The sequence below is a fragment of the Ziziphus jujuba genome, chromosome 3, assembly GCF_031755915.1.
Source record: "Ziziphus jujuba cultivar Dongzao chromosome 3, ASM3175591v1".
Taxonomy (NCBI): Eukaryota; Viridiplantae; Streptophyta; class Magnoliopsida; order Rosales; family Rhamnaceae; genus Ziziphus; species Ziziphus jujuba.
Window position 1 is genome coordinate 19,450,512 of NC_083381.1, and position 20,559 is coordinate 19,471,070.

The following is a 20,559-nucleotide window of genomic DNA, read 5'->3' on the forward strand; positions in this document are numbered from 1 at the left end:
TCATTCGTTTACAATAACATTAGAGAAGTGGACAAATTCGATTATCCAATCGGTTTGCTTTTAGAAAATGGAAAAATTAAATATTCCGATGGAACCGCCGTTAAATTTTCCAACAAGGAAGTGTTTCATAATTACTGATGGACCGTATGTAACAAACAAAGGTTGTAATTTTCAAATGGAAATTTCTAAACCATTTATGGATTGTTTTACATAAAATAGTACCAACATAGAACTTGCACTTATATCTCATGTTAAAACGTGACAAACAATGAATCCAATATAAGGGAAAAATATATACATATCTGTACATATATATATATGTATATATATATACATATACCAAAAAATCTTTAACTTTGATCCGTAGAAATGTACAATTTAATTACACCCTTTTGAAGTGTATGGGCTCCACAATGAAGATTTTCAGTCTTGTTGTTATCACTAAAGGTTGGGGGTATGCAGGAAGAGTGAACTGAATTGAAGGTGGTATTGTGTTTTCTGCAATGGTTCGTCAGTGCGAAGAAAGGCTGAAAGGTACGTAACCAACAAAAGAGAAAGAGAGAGGAAGGCACACAGGATTCACTTAATGTGGTAGCAGGGAGAGTAAGAGAGAGGGATAGAAGTTAATGAGGGTAGATGAGAAATGAGAGATGGTAAAAAAATTTGTTTTAATATTTTCCACTTTATTTGACAGTTAATGAGAAATGAGGGTAGATGAGAAATGGGAAATTGTTACATTTATTTACACTTTCATATCCATTTATTTAAATAGTTTCCACAAGTGCACAATTAATTACCTCCTAACAACTCTCGTTTGGACATACTACCATGGAGCCACATTTTAAAAGTGATTGGAAGAAGTTTGTAAGCTGGGAATAGTCTACAATCTAAAACTAACTACATTTCAATGCATAACATTCAAACAAGTTCTAATGGTCAGAAACTAGAGAGTCAATATTTGAGAACTCAATTATCATCCATTTAAATTATCATCCTTCTTATTTATTACTTTTCCACATATCAAATAATATGGAGAATTTAATAATGAAATTGGGTCCTTACACATCATATTGACATGAGAATCATGTACAAAAACTAAAAACAAAATCTGAATTAGCAAGAGGAAATTGTACAAGTGTTTTATGAATAAAAACTAGAGACTATTACAGCTCCTACAAAAGCCTCTATTGGTATCAATCCCGAATTGACCCAATGTTTCCCATCAATGTCAAAATCTTGAACACCAATTGGCACCACAATTGGTATAATACCAAACTTTAGTGACAGCATTAAAAACATATGGGGCACCTCCACTAAAACGGAGACTGATATGATATCTGGATGAAATCAAACGAAATATTTGCAGTTAGTTACAATATTTAGCATACAAGTTTCAAAGAAAATAATTAAATACCTAGAGTATCCATAAAGAAGTATAAAGGTTCAAATCTAACAATTGAGGTAATAGCTCATACCCAGTAATATCCCTTGCTCTCTATGAATTGTATAGAACCAAAATCCAATCTCATAGACTGATTTGCTAAAGGATGCCCAAGTCTCCAAAACAGCAAAAAAAAGGAAGAATGTGAAAATGTTTTCCATCAAATTCTTTTGCTACTTCCTTGTCAACCTCTGCCAACCTTCCAAAGTGCAGCATCAAATTCATCCACTAGTAATCTAACAAGTACAAAACATGTAGCAGAGAACAAACTACACATCACAGATGCAACAAATCAAACAAAACATTAACATGATCAACATTCAACAATGCTTGGAATGCCAATAACCAAAAATTAATAAAAATAAATAAATAACAAACAGTAGAAGAATAAGAAAAAGCATACCATTACACAACACAACTACGGTAATAAAAAGATAAGCAATGGCACCAGGCAACTAAGTACAGCAAAGACATACATTAAATAAGTATCACATGCAACTACGTAAAGCAACAAATTAAATAACTATCACATGCAAAACTGTGACTAATGAACAGTCGAAGTTTTACCCTTATTTTGCAAGAGCTCATTTGTTCTATCTATGGAGAAAGCACAAACATTACTTAAATTTAATAGCATCTAGCTACCATTTTTATAGCTGTCAAGGAAAAGATTCATACAAATCTAAAAGACCGAAGTATCCATGCAAAACAACGTACACCTAAATGTAGATAAAAAAATTGCCACTACAGTATGCATCATATTTGCAATACCAAATGCAAATTATCAAACACGCAGGAACCTTAAAGGAAACAGATTTTGCATCATAATTATATGCATAACCATAAGCAACTAACCATCATTACTTAATCAATTTTTCATACCAACCACAAATTTCCAATAAATGGACAAAATTATTCTAAATTTCATAAAATGTTTTAGAGCCTTTAGCATATATGTTGAAACATTCCTTGCATAATTGCCAATGAAGAGTTCACGTTAATATTCAATTTCATTTCTGCCTTGTCATTTTCCAAATAGACCTTTCAACAAAATAACTAACAAATCTTGGGTTCTTATTCAACACATATTCCGCTCATTAGCCTAAAGCCACTTAAAAAATGATTACATAACCTCCTACACCTTGATGTCAATGGAATAGGGTAAGCCGTAAGTCTCAATAGCTCCAAAATTGTCCATAACCCTCCAAATAAAAGTTTGAACCATCCATCTTTCAGACTAACTATTCAAAGGGCAATCTTTTCTTTTATGGAGTTGGAGAACCGTATTACAAACCCCCAGCTTTAACCAGTTCAGCCATCAAGCTCAATAGGAAAAAAGGAACTCTTGTCCTAATAAAGTTAAAATTACTTTTACATATATATATATAATGAACAACAGACAACAAACAACAAAAACCAAATGCAGCCCCTAAATCATCATAGGAGACGCTTTTGATGAGTGAGAAATAAGAGATACGAGAATCTAAACCTTTTGCTCGTTGTCTTCTCTCCTGAGATAGAAGAAGAACTCCATGTAAAGTGAACAGCAGACCCAATGCCAAAAACTCCAACGGTTTCATTCACATACAATCACAATTTTCTATTTCCTTCGACATAAAAACAGAGGGAAAACCTCACAAGACTCTGACTGACAGGCAAACCAATCCAAAGCTTTTGCATTGGAAGGCACAACGACCTTTAGAAATCCTCATAGAATCACATATGAAATGAAAACCAAACAAAATGACGTAGTATCAAAACAGCAAAGTCTTACAGAATTTTCCAGTTCCTGAAACCGAAAGAACCCATTGGAGGTAGAAGGAGGATTCAGCTTCAACTTCCCCACAGCATCTTTGATACTCTCTAATCCCTTCTCAAGCGTCAATGCTAGGGGTAGAGTATGTGCAATGCAAGTCTCCACCACAAAATTCCCATCCTCCATTCCTGAATCCTTGCCGATTTCCATTATCAGACCGTCAAATCACACACCGAACACTACCTAAAACAAAAATTACAAAAGCATAAGGAAAAAAATTACAGAAATAGAAAAAACAAAAAAACATAATCCTAATTTTGATTCCAACTTATCCCAAAAGCAATAAAAAAAAAAAAAAAAACACCCCATAAATGTTTTAAATAAACCCTTGAAACCACTCAAATCGAAAAGTCAAAGGAAAAATGAAGCAAACAGACCAGGCATTTTATCAGAGAGGCCAAGTGAAACAGCAAGCTTAGGCATCTGCTTCCGCCATGCAGTACCACCCTTGAGCTTCATATACAAATCCACGTCCTCCTTCTTCACAATACCCTAATTTTGAATTCCAAACCATCAATTTCTTTCTTTGTATGGAATTTTGGTGATCGGAGAGACGAAATGGGGCTGTTTGGCAAAAGGGCAACTAGGTGAAGAAAGCTTGATGGATGAATGAGAAGAGATGAGCCAGCTTTAGGGAAGCGTGATGAAAGAGAAGAGAACAGACGGGTGAAGAAAAGAAAGAAATAACATAAAATAAAAAAAAAAGTAAAAATATTTAGTTTGGATATAAGGGTATTTTGGGATTATTAAAAATTGAAAAGGTAGAAAAAAAAAAGATAGCAAATGAAGGGGTAATTGTGAAGCTCATCCCTATAGGGGCATTGGGCCAAATTCCCCATATAAAAATGACCAAACAGATTGAAATAGAGTGCATCTTTTTGCACGGTAAGAATTTCTACTCACACTGCATAGATTGTAAAATTACTGAAAAACCTTTTTTTTCATATTTTTTTCTTTTTGGAAAATTTAACCCATTTTTTTTCCTCTATTATTGTTTTTTTTTTCTTTCTTTTTTTAAATTAAGTGCTTATCTTCATCAACATACTTTCTCTTTGGCATTAGTTTTTAACCAATGCATGCAACAATTTTATTTCAATCTTACTTAAAACTAACCAATAATTTTCTCACAATGAACATTTGTTAGTTCAAAATATATAGGAATAATATATTCTCAATTCGATTAAGAAATTATCAATTGTTGTTCTCTAAAACTTCAAAGCTAAATTATTAATCACTTATTAATTTGCTTTTTCAAAGTTAATGAAATAGTTATTTTCCATTTTCCAAATATAAAAAAAATCTGTCACTCTGCAATGATGTTTGCTTGTTCGACAGTTTTTTTTTTTTAGGAACCGATTCGTAATTGATTATAAGTTTTTGAGGTTTCGATTTGTTAATGTTCAATTTATTTCTAAGGGAATTATGACCAGACAATTTTGACTTTAATTATCCATTTTGAAGCGAAAAAATGATAAATTGCAATAAAAATGTAACTAGAAGGTAAGTTTCTCCCAGAAAAAAGAAAAAAAGAAAAATAATAACAATAATAATGGCGATCTTGCAAAAGTTTTAAATTAGGAGGCATGTAATTTTAATTTCACTTTTTTTTAAAATAAATAAAATGCAGAGTGAACTATATATATTTGACATCAGTTTTGTGTGTATAAAAGCTTGATTTGATTTGCTGAAGAGGCTGGGGAAAAAATAGCTCATTAGAGAGGTCTTAAGACTAATGTATTAGGGTTGTTAGTCTTTGCAGGTTAACAAGTCTGTAAAGACTTGTTAATCATCGCAGGTCAAAAAGGAAATACGAAGAAAAAAACCAATGAAAATTTATTTTGAAAAACAGTGATTAGTGTATTAGACTTGTTAGTCTAGTCTTTGCAGGTCAGGGAACATGAAGAAAAATCACAAAGAAAAAATGAAGAAAAAACCAATGAAAATTTTATTTTCAAAAACAATTACTTGTGTATTAGACTTGTCAGTCTAGTCTTAGCAGGTCAAAAGGGAAAAACGAAGAAAAAAAGGAGAAAAAATGAAGAAAAAACTGTTAAAAAAACAATGACTAGTGTATTAGAGTTGTTAGTCTTTTGCAGGTAAAAAAGGGAAAAAGAAATGTCGGAATTGAAAGGCAACTAATTTATGCCTATGTGTGAACCAAACTCATTTTCCATTTTTAATAAACTTTACAAGGGGAAGATGCAGGGAAATTTCTACTCAAATCTCAGGAAGAATAATCAACAACTAATTTATCATTGTGTTGCCCTTATTATTGTCGCATGTTTCATTAGTCATAGTTGGTTGTTTATTAATTAATTAATTTATTCATTAGTGATAAAGAATTTAATGGAATAGAGCTTGAGTACTGAACCAGTAGTGCGTTTAATTTTGATTGAAGAATTCTGGCATGGCATGAATTCTGCAATTTTGATCGGGTCAAATGGTGCGTCTAATGGTGCAAAAACACAATCTGTCATTGTGTGTGGTCACTCAAATATCATGAAAACATCTGAATGCTAAATATTAAGATTTCCTACCAAAATTTTCAATAATTACTTGCTGGTCGGATGAAATATGCACAAAGACAAATCCAACAGTGATATAGAGCAAATGAACCAAATGTTACGTACATTGGAATGGGGCCCACTGCAGTGGATGCTTGAAAAACAAGGAATTTCGTGGCAAAGCAAAGTGGACTAGTGGAATAAAAACATGCTTAATTATACTCTCCACTCAGCAATGAATGAAATATTGACAACCAACCTTATTGTTCATCGTCAATACTTAATAGATCAATCTCTTATCATAACATGTTTTAATGCTATAAAGGAAAGAAAACAAAAAGAAAAAAGAAAAAAATAAAAAAAGGGAGACTTTTTCTCTTGTGGAAACAGGAGAAAACAGAGCATTTACACTGCCTAGCAAATCTAGTCTAACAGGGACGATTTAACTAGATAAGCATAAGAAATTTCTCCACTAGTAATAAGATTTGAAAATTATGGGAAGTAGCTAGAGAAAGTACTTTACTTAATTCTATACACAAACTCTAATTTGTAATAGACAAACTTGATATAGAGAAGAGCTTGAGCAAATTAAGTTAGAGGTACTTAAGAAGCACGAAAGCCATTCAAAAAAGAATATGCAGCGAAACCGAGAAATTTATTAATTTTGACAAATATGTCTAGTTTGTGTCTTCTATTATCCTTCAACTAAAAATAAAAGGAAAAAAGAAAAGGAAATCAAGGCCTTGGTCGGAAAGCAGATCATATTTAGATTGGTTCGTATACAACCACTTGATGTGGGCCGGGACGAGCCGAAAAGGTTGGGAAATATACCTACAGGTCGATTAGAAGCATAAAGTCACTAAAAAAAATAAAAAATCAAAGGCACAAACAGATTCACTTGCATAAAACCATGTTAAATACATTAACAGAAAATGATGATTTTCCTGGTTGGAAAGCGGTTACTGTGGTGCCGTTTGTTAGACATATCAATTAACTACAATGTGAATGAACGAAAAAATAATAACAAAAACTAAAAATCAAGATAATTTTAAGTTATGTTTCATGTTTAATTTATTTTTTAAGACAATTTTATATTCATACAAACATATTTGAATTTCTACTTAATTTGTTTTCGAGGTAGTTTTACTTTACTTATTTACATTAATAGTCTGCTCATATATATAATTTAATATGTATATCTAAACAATGTAACATGGCCTTGCAATTATTTATAATCTCAACTGTAATCAAATGCAAATTAAAAAATAGGGAATATTTTATTTACATCCTTTCAATTTTATCTTAATTACAATTAAATTTATGTTTATAAAAAAATTATTTACAGAACTCATCTATCAATTTTTATCTATTAATTTGTTATAATTAAAAATCGTAAGTTTAATTATGTCAGAATGGAGGGGATCTAAATAAAATTTATTCATTAAAATATTAAATGGGATGTCATAATTACCCAAACACATAGACAAATTTTTTTTTTTTTAAAACTCAAATGTAAATATATATATATACACGAAACATGAATCATAGTTTTTATTAATGTCATAATTTCCCTCAAGTGTATTTTTAAATAGAGGATCTATATAAATTTCAACTGGTAGCTCTGTTTCAAGTATTGATTTACAAGTAATTTATCTTTGTAACTTGAATGAGGCATACCCATCAATTCAATCATTTGCACATGGTAAGACTAAGTGAAGAAATAATGCAACATAGGACGTCCAAAGTACTCCTAAACTCAAATCATGTCAAGTAATTCTGTCCAAAAATACATTAAAAAAACAAGTATTTTTACAAGATGATCAAATTCTGCTTAAGGATGTATTGGATCAACGTTTCTCACCTCCAAGAAGGCAAATAGCAGACAAAGTGGCCTCCACCACAAGGCTAGCATTTGCATGTATCAATCCAAATTTAAAGTCTTTGACCAACTATGAAGCAAATTTTTGAGAAGCTATCAACTTCATCACCACCATTATCACAGCATCTTTATATGATTATACTAAAGCAGCCTCTTCATATGTATTTTTTCCGAATAAACAATTTCACATATAGCACTTTCTAATTTGTTATCAATGGTTGGAACCAAAACAAAATTTGCTCCCAATTCCACGATATCTAACATGGTTGACACTAGTTTGTGTGAATATATAACTGCAATGACGTATACACTCTTATCCTGATGCAAATAATTAATCACAAACCAACCTTGCCTAGAAATAAAAATGTTGATAGTATTATTAAAATACAGTGTATATATATTTGTGGCCAGATTAGGTTTGGCTACTTATATCGTCCAATGTTGCAATCCCTGGTCAAGCAGTTACTTAGAAGATATAATTCACAGGTTCAAAGTCATGTTAAAGACCAGTAAGTGGTCGAAAAGTCGAAAAATAACAAGCATTAGATACAAACTCCTTTAAGATATCAAAATAGTTCATTCCATGACTAAAAAGTGATAGACACAAACTTCGAAACAGATTACTTAAATGTATTTAGCTAATACAAAAACCATAATCATAATGATCAAAGACTCTTCTTTTACTCAAAACCAATTGGAGAGGAAGGCTAGTCTCATTTCTTAGTTACCATCATCATCATCATCAACATTTTGTTGGATCCTTGATCCTCTGTTACTGCAACTGTTATTACACCCCAGCACGAACTGTCCAAGAACAAAAAGGACAAAGACAAGTAAAAGGACACAAATTTTTTTTTTCTTTTTTACTATCAAAATTATTAGGTTTTTTTCCAACCCCAAGACTTAAAGGGGTATTTTGCAGAGATTTTAAGCAGAACTCCATAATATATTACAATGATTTCATGGAAAAGGAAAGGTAAAACAAACGGTTTCATTGACTATCAATTTTCTGGTAAGGAAGCCTTCCTTGCTTAAAATGAAAATGGCTATCAAAATTCTCTTTAGAGTATTATATAATATAGAAGATTTATAAAGCTAAACAAAATATCTCTATTTCAAGTATTAATTCACAAGTAATTAAATGAAAATTTGTTTTATCTTTTGTTAAGCTTGTTTCATCCTCTCTATCTCTGGTGTATACTATTGCTTGAAACATATAAGATGAGCTTAGAACATAGATTTGATTCAGTGTGCTGGTTGGAAAGCAATTACTTATATTGGTTTTTTTCAAACCACTTGATATGTGGAAGACTTAAGACTTAAGAGGTGAGGCATATTCAAATGTCAAGAAGAAGCTGAAGTCCACTCATGATGAAAAAAAGTCAAAGAAACTCTTTATTATCATTTTGTGTAGATCGACTTGGCGAGTACGATGGGCAATAATAGATAGCAGCATGATTTAGACTTTTACATTTATTTTCAACAAACATCAATTACATGTTGATATCTGTTTTATAAGTAATAGTTTCTTAACATTTATGCTTTATAATTGGCTTGCTTCAAATAATAATTTGCCTTCTCTTTTTTCTTTTTTTCTTTTTTTTATTTAAAAAAAAAAAAAAACACCAAGCGGGTTTCCATTTCAGTTTGTTTATAAAATAAAGCTAGTTTTGATAGACGTTATAAATTTTATGGTAAAGTAAAATTAAAATAAAAAAACCCATATGATTCATAGACTATAAATTCATACGTATAGCAAACCATATTAATTAATTTTAATTTCTATTTTGTTTTTAAGGCATTTTTGTTACATTCAAAATCTGCTCTTTTAATTTAATATATATACATATAAACAATGTATAAAAAGATTTAATTGACTCGAGCGGAATATCAATTAGAGCATCACAAGCATTGCAGAATAGCTTGCATTATTAAAAACCGAGTACATATATAATTAATGTGTCTCCACAAATGTCCAGTTAAAACACTAAAGTAAATGGAGATAAAAATAAAATATAAAACCTAATAGAACCCAAAAAAAAATTATGTATAAAAGGTAAATTATGAAAAATAGATAAATAAAAAAGAAATTAAATATATAATTAAAAATTAAAATAATAATAATAATAATATATTAAAATATTTTATATACAATTTAAAATATGAATATTTTTCTCTAAAAAAAGATACCGAACAAATGCAGCTGACCTTTCAATAAAAAAAAAGAATAGAAACAATTATTTATTTTGAATTTCTTTTACCTCAAGAATACTTATTTACCTCAAGAATACTATAACAGCATACTTTCGAGTTTAAAATATTGTAGGATCACTATTCAATTTTCATTTTTTGCACAAACTTACCTTCTAGTTGTATTTTGCCTGCAATTTATTATTATTAATTTTTTTTACCTTAAAATAGGTTGTAAAAACTCAATATTCAAAAATAAGAAGAAAAAAACACCCTTGTTAATAAAAAGAAAACCATTTCATTTAAAAATTAGGAAAACTCAAATAAAACAACCAAAAATTCTCTCGTACACATATACCAATGCTTCTTTGAGACTCATAATCTATGTAATGTTGGTGCTATAGACATGTGCCCTTGTTGCTTCATGTGTGCATTGAAGAATCTATCAAACTCCGTCTTTGAATTCTTGCAGCGTTTATGGGGGCTTCCGCAATTACTCCCATCCCATCTTTGCACAGTGTTGCATTGCAGATAAAGATGGTGGTGGCAGACTGGGATCAAATTTGGAAAAGGGTGTTTTTGTCTTCTGACCAAACAATTTTGACTTTAATTATCCATTTTGAAATGAAAAATGATAAATTGCAATAAAAATGTAACTGGTAGGTAAGTTTCTCTAAAAAATAAATAAATAAAACAAAACACAAAAATACAATGGCTATATTGCAAAAGTTTAAACTAGGAGGCACGTTATTGAAATTTTCCCTTATTTTTTTAAAATAAATAAAATGCTCCCACCCTATATATATTCGAAAGGAAGCCAGGGCATTCTTAATTCCATAATAATCAAAGTTCAAAAATTATCAAGTCCATGGCACCTTGCATTCTAAACCCGTTGTACGGTCACTTGATCAGTTTTTGTTGTTTATCATCGTTCTACTATTTCTTCTTTGTTCTTCTAGTACTTGTTTTGCAATAAGTTGAGAGGCAGAGGCCCTTGTGAAATGGAAGGACAGCCTTGATATGAATTTACTCATTCTCTTCTCCGCTCATTCAACTTCTCAATTCTAGTCATTCAACTTCTCATCATCTCTATAACAATACCCCTTGTACCTGGGTTGGGGTCACGTGTAACGATTTTGGAAGTGTCATCAATATTACTCTTCACAGCAGTAATTTGAAAGGTACGCTTCACAACTTCAACTTCTCCTCCTTTCCCAACTTACTCGTGGTTAGCCTATATAACAACTCCCTTTATGGAAGTATCCCCATGCACATTGGCAACCTTTCCACACTCACCTCACTTGATATAGGGATCAATCATCTCTCTGGAAACATTCCTTCCCAAATATGCCTTTTGACAAGATTACGTTCCCTTGCTTTTCCTAACAATTATTTGAATGGCTTTATACCACCTCAAATAGGCATGTTGGTGTCTCTTGAGCCTTGGTGGAAATAAAATAGTTGGGTCCATCCCCAATGAGATTGGACAGTTTAAATCACTCACTATCCTTTATTTGTACGATAACCAACTCACTTGTTTAATTCCTGTGTCCGTTGGAAACTTGAGGAAGTTAACTGGTTTGGAACTTAGTGCAAACAAAATAGTTGGGTCCATTCCCAATGAGATTGAACAGCTTAAATTACTCAATACCCTTTTTTTGTATGATAACCAACTTAGTGGCTCAATTCCTATGTCCATTGGAAACTTGAGCAAGTTAACTGAATTGAGCCTTGGTGGAAACAAAATAGTTGGGTCCATCCCCAATGAGATCGGACGGCTTAAATCACTCACAGTCCTTGATTTGAATGATAACCAACTCACTGGCCCAATGCTGTGTCCATTGGAAACTTAAGCAAGTTAACTGATTTGGAACTTGTCGGAAACAAAATAGTTGGGTCCATTCCCAATGAGATTGGACAGCTTAAATCAATCACTACCCTTTATTTGTATGATAACCAACTCAGTGGCTCAATTCCTATGTCCATTGGAAACTTGAGCAAGTTAATTGAATTGAGGCTTGGTGGAAACAAAATAGTTGGGTTCATCAACAATGCGATAGGGCAGCTTAAATCACTCACTATCCTTTATTTGTCTGATAACCAACTCATTGGCTCAGTTCCTATGTCCATTGGAAACTTGAGCAGGTTAACTGCTTTGGAACTCGGTGGAAACAACATAGTTGGGTCCATTCCAAATAATATATTGTCTTGGTGGGAAGCTTACATGGTTTACAGCAGGTGATAACAACTTTAGAAGTTCCATTCCAAAAAGCATTAGAAATTGTAGTCCATTAGTCCACCTTTCAGTTGGTGGAAAGCAACTAATAGGAAATATATCTCAAGAATTCGGAATATACCCAGACCTGGATTATATGGACTTGAGCACCAATAAGTTTTTTGGATAACTTTCCGAAAACTGGGGACGGTGTGCAAAACTCACGATGTTGAACATCTCTAACAATAAAATTTCAGGTAGGATACCTCCTGAACTTAGGAAGGCAACTCAATTACGGGAACTTGACCTCTCATCCAACCTTCTCGTAGGTAAAATTCCTAAGGAATTGGGACAACTGAAATTGTTGTACATTCTCAAGCTCTACAATAATTCCCTTTCTAGCAATGTTCCTGTAGAAATTGGACTGATATCGGACCTTGAAACACTTGATCTTGTAGCCAACCAATTGAGTGGACCAATTCCCATGCATTTGGAGCACTGTTCAAAACTACAGCATTTAAACTTGAGGAATAACAAATTTAGTGGAAATATTCCCTTCCAAATTGGGAATCTGCTCGCCCTTGAAAATCTGGATCTAAGTAAGAATTTGCTTTCAGGAGAGTTGCCTTCGGAGCTTGGTCATTTGGATAAGCTGGAAACATTTAACCTCTCACACAACAATCTGCCAGGCTCAATACCATCCATGTTTAACGAATTGTTAAGCTTAACAACTGTTGATATATCCTACAATTAGTTAGAAGGTCCACTTCCCCACATCAAAGCTTTCACTGAAGCTCCAATGGAAGCCTTGGACAGTAATAAAGGATTGTGCGGCAACAACACTAGTTTGAAGCCTTGCCCCACACCTAAAGATAAAAATAGAAATCAAGCTGTAATTGCAATCATAGTATCTATCTCCGGCATTCTATTTTTATTGTTTATCATTGTTGGGATGCTTTTTATTTGTGAAAAAAGAGTGAGGAATATGGTTGACCCAAGAGAAACACAAATTGAAGCTTTCTTTGCTGCATGGAACCACGATGGGAAAAAAGTTCATGAAGAAATAGTTGCAGCAACAGAGAATTTTGATTCCAAATATTGCATTGGAGTTAGAGGGAATGGTAGTGTGTATAAAACACTACTATCAACTGGTCAACTTGTTGCTGTGAAAAGGTTCCATGAGAATGATGGAATAGACCATCAACAAGCTTTCAAAAGTGAGACAAGTATTTTGCCAAAAGTGCGCCATCGCAATATCATCAAGCTTTTTGGATTTTGTTCACATACAAGATACTCATTTTTGGTGTATGAGTTCGTGGAACTGGGAAGTTTGGTAAAGATATTGAGCGACAATTTAAAGGCAATGGAGTTGGAATGGTTCAAAAGAGTGAATACTGTCAAAGGTTTGGCAAACGCGATATCCTATCTGCACCATGAATGTTTTCCAGATATAGTCCACAGAGACATATCTAGTAAGAATGTTCTGTTGGATGATGAATGTGAAGCTCACATTTCTGACTTTGGTTCTGCAACAACTTTAGATCCAGACTCATCAAATTGGACTCCATTTGCAGGAACCTCAGGTTAGTCAACCCCAGGTAGGTATTCCATCAAAGTTCCATCAAAATTTAAATCCACAATTCATTTTTTGATCTTTTTGGTAACCAGGAAATGTCATATTTTTTCATTACGACAAAAAAATATCATTTGATCAATAGATATTGTAGCTTTTATTTTTTTCCCCCCTTTTTTGGGTCAAAACAAGAACTAAGAAATTCCTAGCAAAAACATAAGACAGCTGGTTTACATGCTTAGCAAAAGAATTTCAAACCAGATCACATTAATTGTAGTTATGTATATTTACTAGATAATAGAGAGGTTAAACTAATGGTTTGACTATATTCTGTATATGCACTTTCAAGGTCTCTACTTACATATTTAGAAGAAGTTGTATACAATTTATTTTACCAACTACCATGAAGGAAATGTTACTAACTTTTTGGCATTTGGCATATGCAAAGTATCTCGTCATCGGAAAAATATTAACTGCAATTCATATTATTTTGAAGAGCTTGCTTATACAATGGCAGTAAAGGAGAAGATTGATGTCTACAGCTTCGGAGTGTTTGCATTAGAATCTATCATGGGAGAGCATCCTGGAGACCTCATATCATCCCTGTTATCATCACCATTACATGCTGTTGATGTTCTGCTAAAGGATGTACTTGACCAACGTCTCTCACCTCCAAAGGGGCAAATAGCAGACCAAGTGGTCTCCATTGCAGAAATAGCATTTGCATGCGTGCAACAAAGTCCACAGTCACAACCAACTATGAAGCAAGTCTCTCAGAAGCTGTCGACTCCATTACAATCATTATCAGTGCCTTTCCATATGGTTACAATAAAGCAGCTGTTTGGTTCCCCAACATGGACATCCTAAATTGCTGCAATTTCTCCTTGTTTTAGATTGTCTACATGTCTGTGTGCATTTTCTTTCACTCTGTCTTGCCTTTCTCCATTTGTCACTGGGTTGTTTACCTTTTCTTTCTTATTAAGTTAGCCTAAGCTTGGATATTCCAAGACTTGGCAGTGTAACGTCTTAATGAGTAAAGAGATTTTATTTATCTCGCTTCTTGTATTTCTCTGATTTTGGATAAACAATTTCATGAGTCTCTTTAATTTGCTAATAGATAGAGCCAAAGCTAAATTTGGTGGCATTTAAATTCCAAATGTCATATAATATCTACTAAAACCATTTCCATAGATGGTAGTTTTTCGTCCATAATATATCATGAGCGACAAGCTCTTTGTCTAGCTGGAATAACAATTATCTGAACTGTGATCAAATGCAAATTAAAATATGAAATGGGATGTCACATTTTGCCCATCAAAGAGGCAAAGGTTTTTTTTTATTTTTTACTTTGTATGTCAAACTAGACATATAAAAACATGAATCACAGTTGTTTTTTCAATATCATAATTTCCCTCAAGTGTATTTTCAAATATAGGATCAATATAAAGTTGAACTGGTATCGTTGTTTCAAGTATTAATTTACAAAGAAAAGAAAGGTAAACAAGCTATTTCATTACCCATGACCATAATTTTCTGATAAGGAAGCCTTTCTTGATGAAAATGAAAGTTACCATTACAATTCTCTCCAAAGAACTTATATAATGAAGAAGATATATAAAGCTAAACAAATATCTCTGTTTTAAGCATAAATTTACAAGTAATTATAGGAAAAAAGTTGTTTTATTGCTTTTGTTATTGGGAACATATAAGATAAGGTCAGAACATAGTTTACATGTGGTCCAATTGAATTGTGTTAATTGTACTTATATTAGTTCAATCTATTTGGACTAAATTTAAAATAATCTAGTCCAGTTCTATATTTTAAAATTTACATAATGTCTTCCTTTGAGGAGAATGTAGTTGTCAGAACCCGTTAAAAATTCCTCACTAGAACCCTAGACAAGCCCTGATTCCAGGGAAACCCTACCGGACCTTCCAATGGAAAATCCGATAGGGGAGGGAGTTGGACTTACCATAAATTTTCTGCACTGAAAACACACTTCTATAAACACCACCTTATTCCTCCCATCTTACTACAATTTGTTTCCACAAATTTAAAGCACCCCAAAATACTAACAGGGAATTAATATATAAATATAATTTCTAAACACATATTCAACATAAAAATATATGAAATTTATCAACCCAAAATAGTTTTGAAGGTGGGTCACTCACCTCGAGCACACAATTAACCCAAGATCCTCCATGGAATCAATTCCACAATGCACACATGCTCCTAGAATAACAAGATTACACAACTCAAATAAATTAATATTTTATTCGAATAAATAATACCCGGTACCCGGGGGGTTTAACACAAACGTTAACCAAAATTTACAAGTAATATACCGAAGCGAAGCTTGTGAAACAAGGATCGTATTACCGCCCTCCATTGACCCCAATTCCGCCGGTGGTGGTCGGAATTTGCCCGGGAAGTACCGGCCGAACTTCACCTCCTCATAACTCGCGAACCACTTCGAATTTAAACAATTGGAGACCATATTTGAACTCATAGGACCCAAAATAGCGGGAAAGGGGTGGAAGATCAGACTGGGTTGGCCAGAAACGGCGAGAATCGCCGGAAAACTCAACCCCCCGCCGCCAACTTCACCAGCCCGATCTGGGCACGTTCGGCTGCGTTTGGCAGGGAAATTTGGAGGTTGGCATTGCCGAGGAATGGCTCCTTCCCTGGCCGGCGCATGTGGCCATCCGGTGGCCGGAATTTAAGAAACAGTAAGGACCCGAGAGGAGGAAAAAGGAAAGGAAAGGAAGAAGAAGAAAGAATTTCGGGGGGGGGGGGCCTGGGGTGTTTTTCCGACGTGGGGGAAGTGTAAAAAAAAGAAAAAAGAAAAAAGAAAAAAAGAAAAAGAAATAAGAAGAAAATAAAAGAAATAATTAAATAATATCAAAATAAAAAAAATAATTAAATAATAGTAAAATAATATTATTATATAAAATAATGATAAAATAATATGGTATTTAATCATGGTTGACATGTGGCATCTCACCGTTGTGACACATGACACCTTTTATTAAGTCACATGTGGCACACAGTTCACATACTTAAAAATAATATTAAAATAATACTGTATTTGAAAATTTCTACATGTCCATAACTTTCAAACTACATATCCAAATTGGGCGTGCCGCTAGTCTATAAACTCGTATCCACGAGTACTTCACAACCATGCATGAGTCAAAGCTCAACCTTGCATAAAAAAAAAGTCCACGCCGATACCCCTTGGACAGTTTGGACCTCAACTTGTTTTGCTCATAACTTTCAAACCGTAGCTCCGTTTTTGACGTGCTACTAGTCTATGAACTCGTGACAACATGTACTTTTTAAGGGACCTCGGTCAATGTGAAATTCCATCAGGAGCAAAAAGTCAACATTTGACCCCTTCTCGGTCAACGACGGTCAAACCCGATCAACCTTGGTCAAATTTGAGAAATTTTCGATGTACTTCAGGACGGGGTGTTATAATCTTCCCCCCTTACAAAAATTTCATCCTCGAAATTTTATACGTCACAGAAACGCATAAGAATATTTTCTTAACCTCGAGCTTCCACGTCGTTTTCTCGGCTAGATTAATTCACCACGAGACTTTTGACTTAAGAAAATAGTCTTATTGACCCATATGCATTCTTCATGATTTAAAAATCTGCACTGGTTTTTCCAAGAGCGACTTAAGGTTTAAGTATTGCCAATTGAGAATCCAAGAGTAGGATATCGTTGAGTTCAAAAAAGAGATCCTAAAGGATTGTAACACCCCATTCCCAAGTACATCGAAAATTTCTCAAATTTGACCAAGGTTGATCGGATTTTTATCTTTGACCGAAAAGGGGTCAAATGTTGACTTTTTGCTCCTGATGGAATTTCACATTGACCGAGGTCCCGTCAAAAAGTACACATTGTCACGAGTTCATAGATTAGTAGGACGCCAAAAACGGAGCTACGGTTTGAAAGTTATGAGCAAAACAAGTTGAGGTACAAACTGTCCAAGGGGTGCTGGAGTTGACTTTTTGTTCATGCAAAGTTGAGCTTTGACTCACGCATGGTTGTGAAGTACTCGTCGATACGAGTTTATAAACTAGCGGCACGTCCGATTTGGACATGTGGTTTGAAAGTTATGAACATGTAGAATTTTTCAAATACAGTATTATTTTAATATTATTTTTAAATATATGAACTGTGTGCCACGTGTGACTTAATAAAGGGTGCCATGTGTCACAACGGTGAGATGCCACATGTCTACCATGATTAAATACCATATTATTTTATTATTATTCTATACAATAATATTATTTTAATATTATTTAATTATTTCTTTTATTTTCTTTTTATTTCTTTTTCTTTTTTTCTTTTTTCTTTTTTTTTTTACTTCCCCCATGTGGGAGAAACACCCCAGCCCCCCCCCCCCCCACGGAATTCTTTCTTCTTCTTCCTTTCCTTTCCTTTTTCCTCCTCTCGAGTCCTTGCCGTTTCTTAAATTCCGGCCACCGGACGGCCACACATGCTGGCCAGGGAAGGAGCCCATTCCTCGGCGATGCCACCCTCCAAATTTCCCGGCCAAATGCCGCCGGACCTGCCCAGATCGGGCCCGTGAAGTCGGTGGCGATGGGGTTGAGTTTTCCGGCGATTCTCACCGTTTGCGGCCAATCCAATCCGATCTTCCACTTTTCCGCTATTTTGGGCCCTCTGAGTTCAAATATGGTCTCCAATTGTTTAAATTCGAAGTGGTTCGCGAGTCATGAGGATGTGAAGTTCGGCCAGTACTTCCCGGGCAAATTCCAACCACCACCGGTGGAATTGGGGTCAATGGAGGCCGGTAATGCGATCCTCATTTCACAAGCTTCGATTCGGTATATTACTCGTAAATTTTGGTTAACGTTTGTGTTAAACCCCCCTGGGTACTGGGTATTATTTTTCCGAATAAAATATTAATTTATTTGAGTTGTGTAATATTGTTGTTCTAGAAACACGTGTGCGTCGTGGAATTGATCCCATGGAGGATCTTGGGTTAATTGTGTGCTCGAGGTGAGTGACCCACCTTCAAAACTATTTTGGGTTGATAAATTTCATATATTTTTATGTTGAATATGTGTTTGGAAATTATATTCATATATTAATTCCCTGTTAGTATTTTGGGGTGTTGTAAATTTGTTGAAACAAATTGTAGTAAAATGGGAGGAATAAGGTGGTGTTTATAGAATTGTGTTTTCAGTGCAGGAAATTTGTGGTAAATCCAACCCTTAGGGGAGGTTCTGCCGGATTTTCCATTGGAAGGTCCGGTAGGGTTTACCTAGGATTAGGGCTTGTCTAGGATTCCGGTGAGAAATTTTGGATGGGTCCTTACAGATGGTATCAGAGCCAGTACCCGGATCGGTGTGCCAGCGAGGATGCTAGGCTCCAAGGGGGGAGGATTGTGAGATCCTATATCGGTTGGAAAGGGGAACGAAGCATGCCTTAAAAAAGGGTGTGGATACCTTTCCCTTGCGACGCGTTTTGACAAAACCGTACGGGCTGGATCCAAAGCGGACAATATCGCATGCGGGTGATCTGGACTGTTACAGTAGTTGTTGATTTTTAATCTAATCCTCCTATTTTTATTTTTTATTTTTTATTTTTGGGTTGTTACTAACAAGAAGATAAGACTTCAAAGTAAAAGGTATACTAGAAGGTAAAAGTCACTGTCTAGTAAAGATCACTCAGAAAAAAATATATATATACATATATATATAGCGAAGACTTTTTCTTTTATCAAATAGGGCAAAAACAGAGCATTTACATTGCTATGGCAGTGACTATTTAAGTATAAGACATTTCTTTACTAAGTGAGTACTTAATTGCTTTCATAAATAGACACTTCAAAAAACACATTCTTTTATAAAATCTACTTTAGTAATTGACACGCCTAATATGGAAAATAAATTGAGCAAGTTAAGTTAATAAGTAAAGTTAAGAAGCATGAAAGCCAGTCAGAATGAAAGTTCAAAGAAATATGGAAATGCAATAGTTAATAGACATACACAAAAATTACAAATTCTACATAATAGACACACTTAACATGGAGAAGAGGTTAAGGAAAATTCAAAGAAATCATAAAATCATTAATTTTGACAAATATGTCTAATTAGTGTCTTTATATCCTTTAGGGGAAAAGAAATTAAGGTCTTGGTTGGAATGTTGATATTTAGATTGGTTGGCCTAGAACCACCTGAAGCAGAAAGTCTTTCAAAAGGAAAAATAAGAAAAAAACCACGAAATTCATTTTCCTAAACCAAGAAAACATGTTGTCCTGGTTGGGAAGCAATTATTAATTTCGGTTTGTTTCAAACCACTTGATAAGTGGAAGACTTAAGAGGTAGGTCATATTGATAAATGTGGGTTTCTTTTTCAATTTGCTTATAAAATATAGTGCATTTTGATAAATTAGTACAGGACCAGAGTCTCTCACCTCCAACAAGACCAATAGCAGACGAAGTGGTCTCCATTGCAAAAATAGCATTTGTTTGCCTGCGACAAAGTCCACAGTCTACGCCAACCGTGAGTCAAGTATCTAGGAGGCTGTCAACTCCATTAGCATTTATCAGAGCCTTTTCATATGATTACAATAAAGCAGCTATTTGATTCCCCAACATGGACATCCTAAATTGCTGCAGTTTTTCCTAGTTTTAGATGTATCTGTGTGTGTGTTTGCATTTTCTTTCACTCTGTCATTCTTCATTAGTCACTGGGCTGTTTTTGTTTTCTTGCTTAATAAATTAGCCTGACCTTATATATTCCAAGACTTGGTTGTGTGATGTCTAGCTTCTGGTGTCTTTAATGGATTAAAAAAATGATCTGGTATTGCAATTGCAAATAGATGGAGACAGAGCAACATTTGCGGTCGTTTTCTTTCCAAATGTTTAATAATATTTAGTAATACCACAGCATGCAA

General features: G+C 33.9%; 1 protein-coding gene across 1 annotated transcript; it reads left to right on the forward strand.

Annotated features, from left to right (window-relative positions):
• The first annotated feature begins 13,030 nt into the window (after positions 1-13,030).
• Positions 13,031-14,485, forward strand: LOC107418136 (MDIS1-interacting receptor like kinase 2-like). The gene is made up of 2 exons (XM_025074115.3): positions 13,031-13,628; positions 14,136-14,485. Exons 1-2 carry the CDS (start codon positions 13,031-13,033, stop codon positions 14,483-14,485), a joined length of 948 nt encoding a protein of 315 aa, XP_024929883.3.
• Positions 14,486-20,559: the final 6,074 nt, after the last annotated feature.

Coding starts and splice junctions, on each gene's coding strand:
- LOC107418136 (XM_025074115.3), top strand. CDS start 13,031: ATGGTTGACCCAAGAGAAACACAAATTGAAGCTTTCTTTGCTGCATGG. Junction 13,629..14,135: donor TCCATTTGCAGGAACCTCAG/GTTAGTCAACCC, acceptor ATACAATGGCAG/TAAAGGAGAAGATTGATGTC.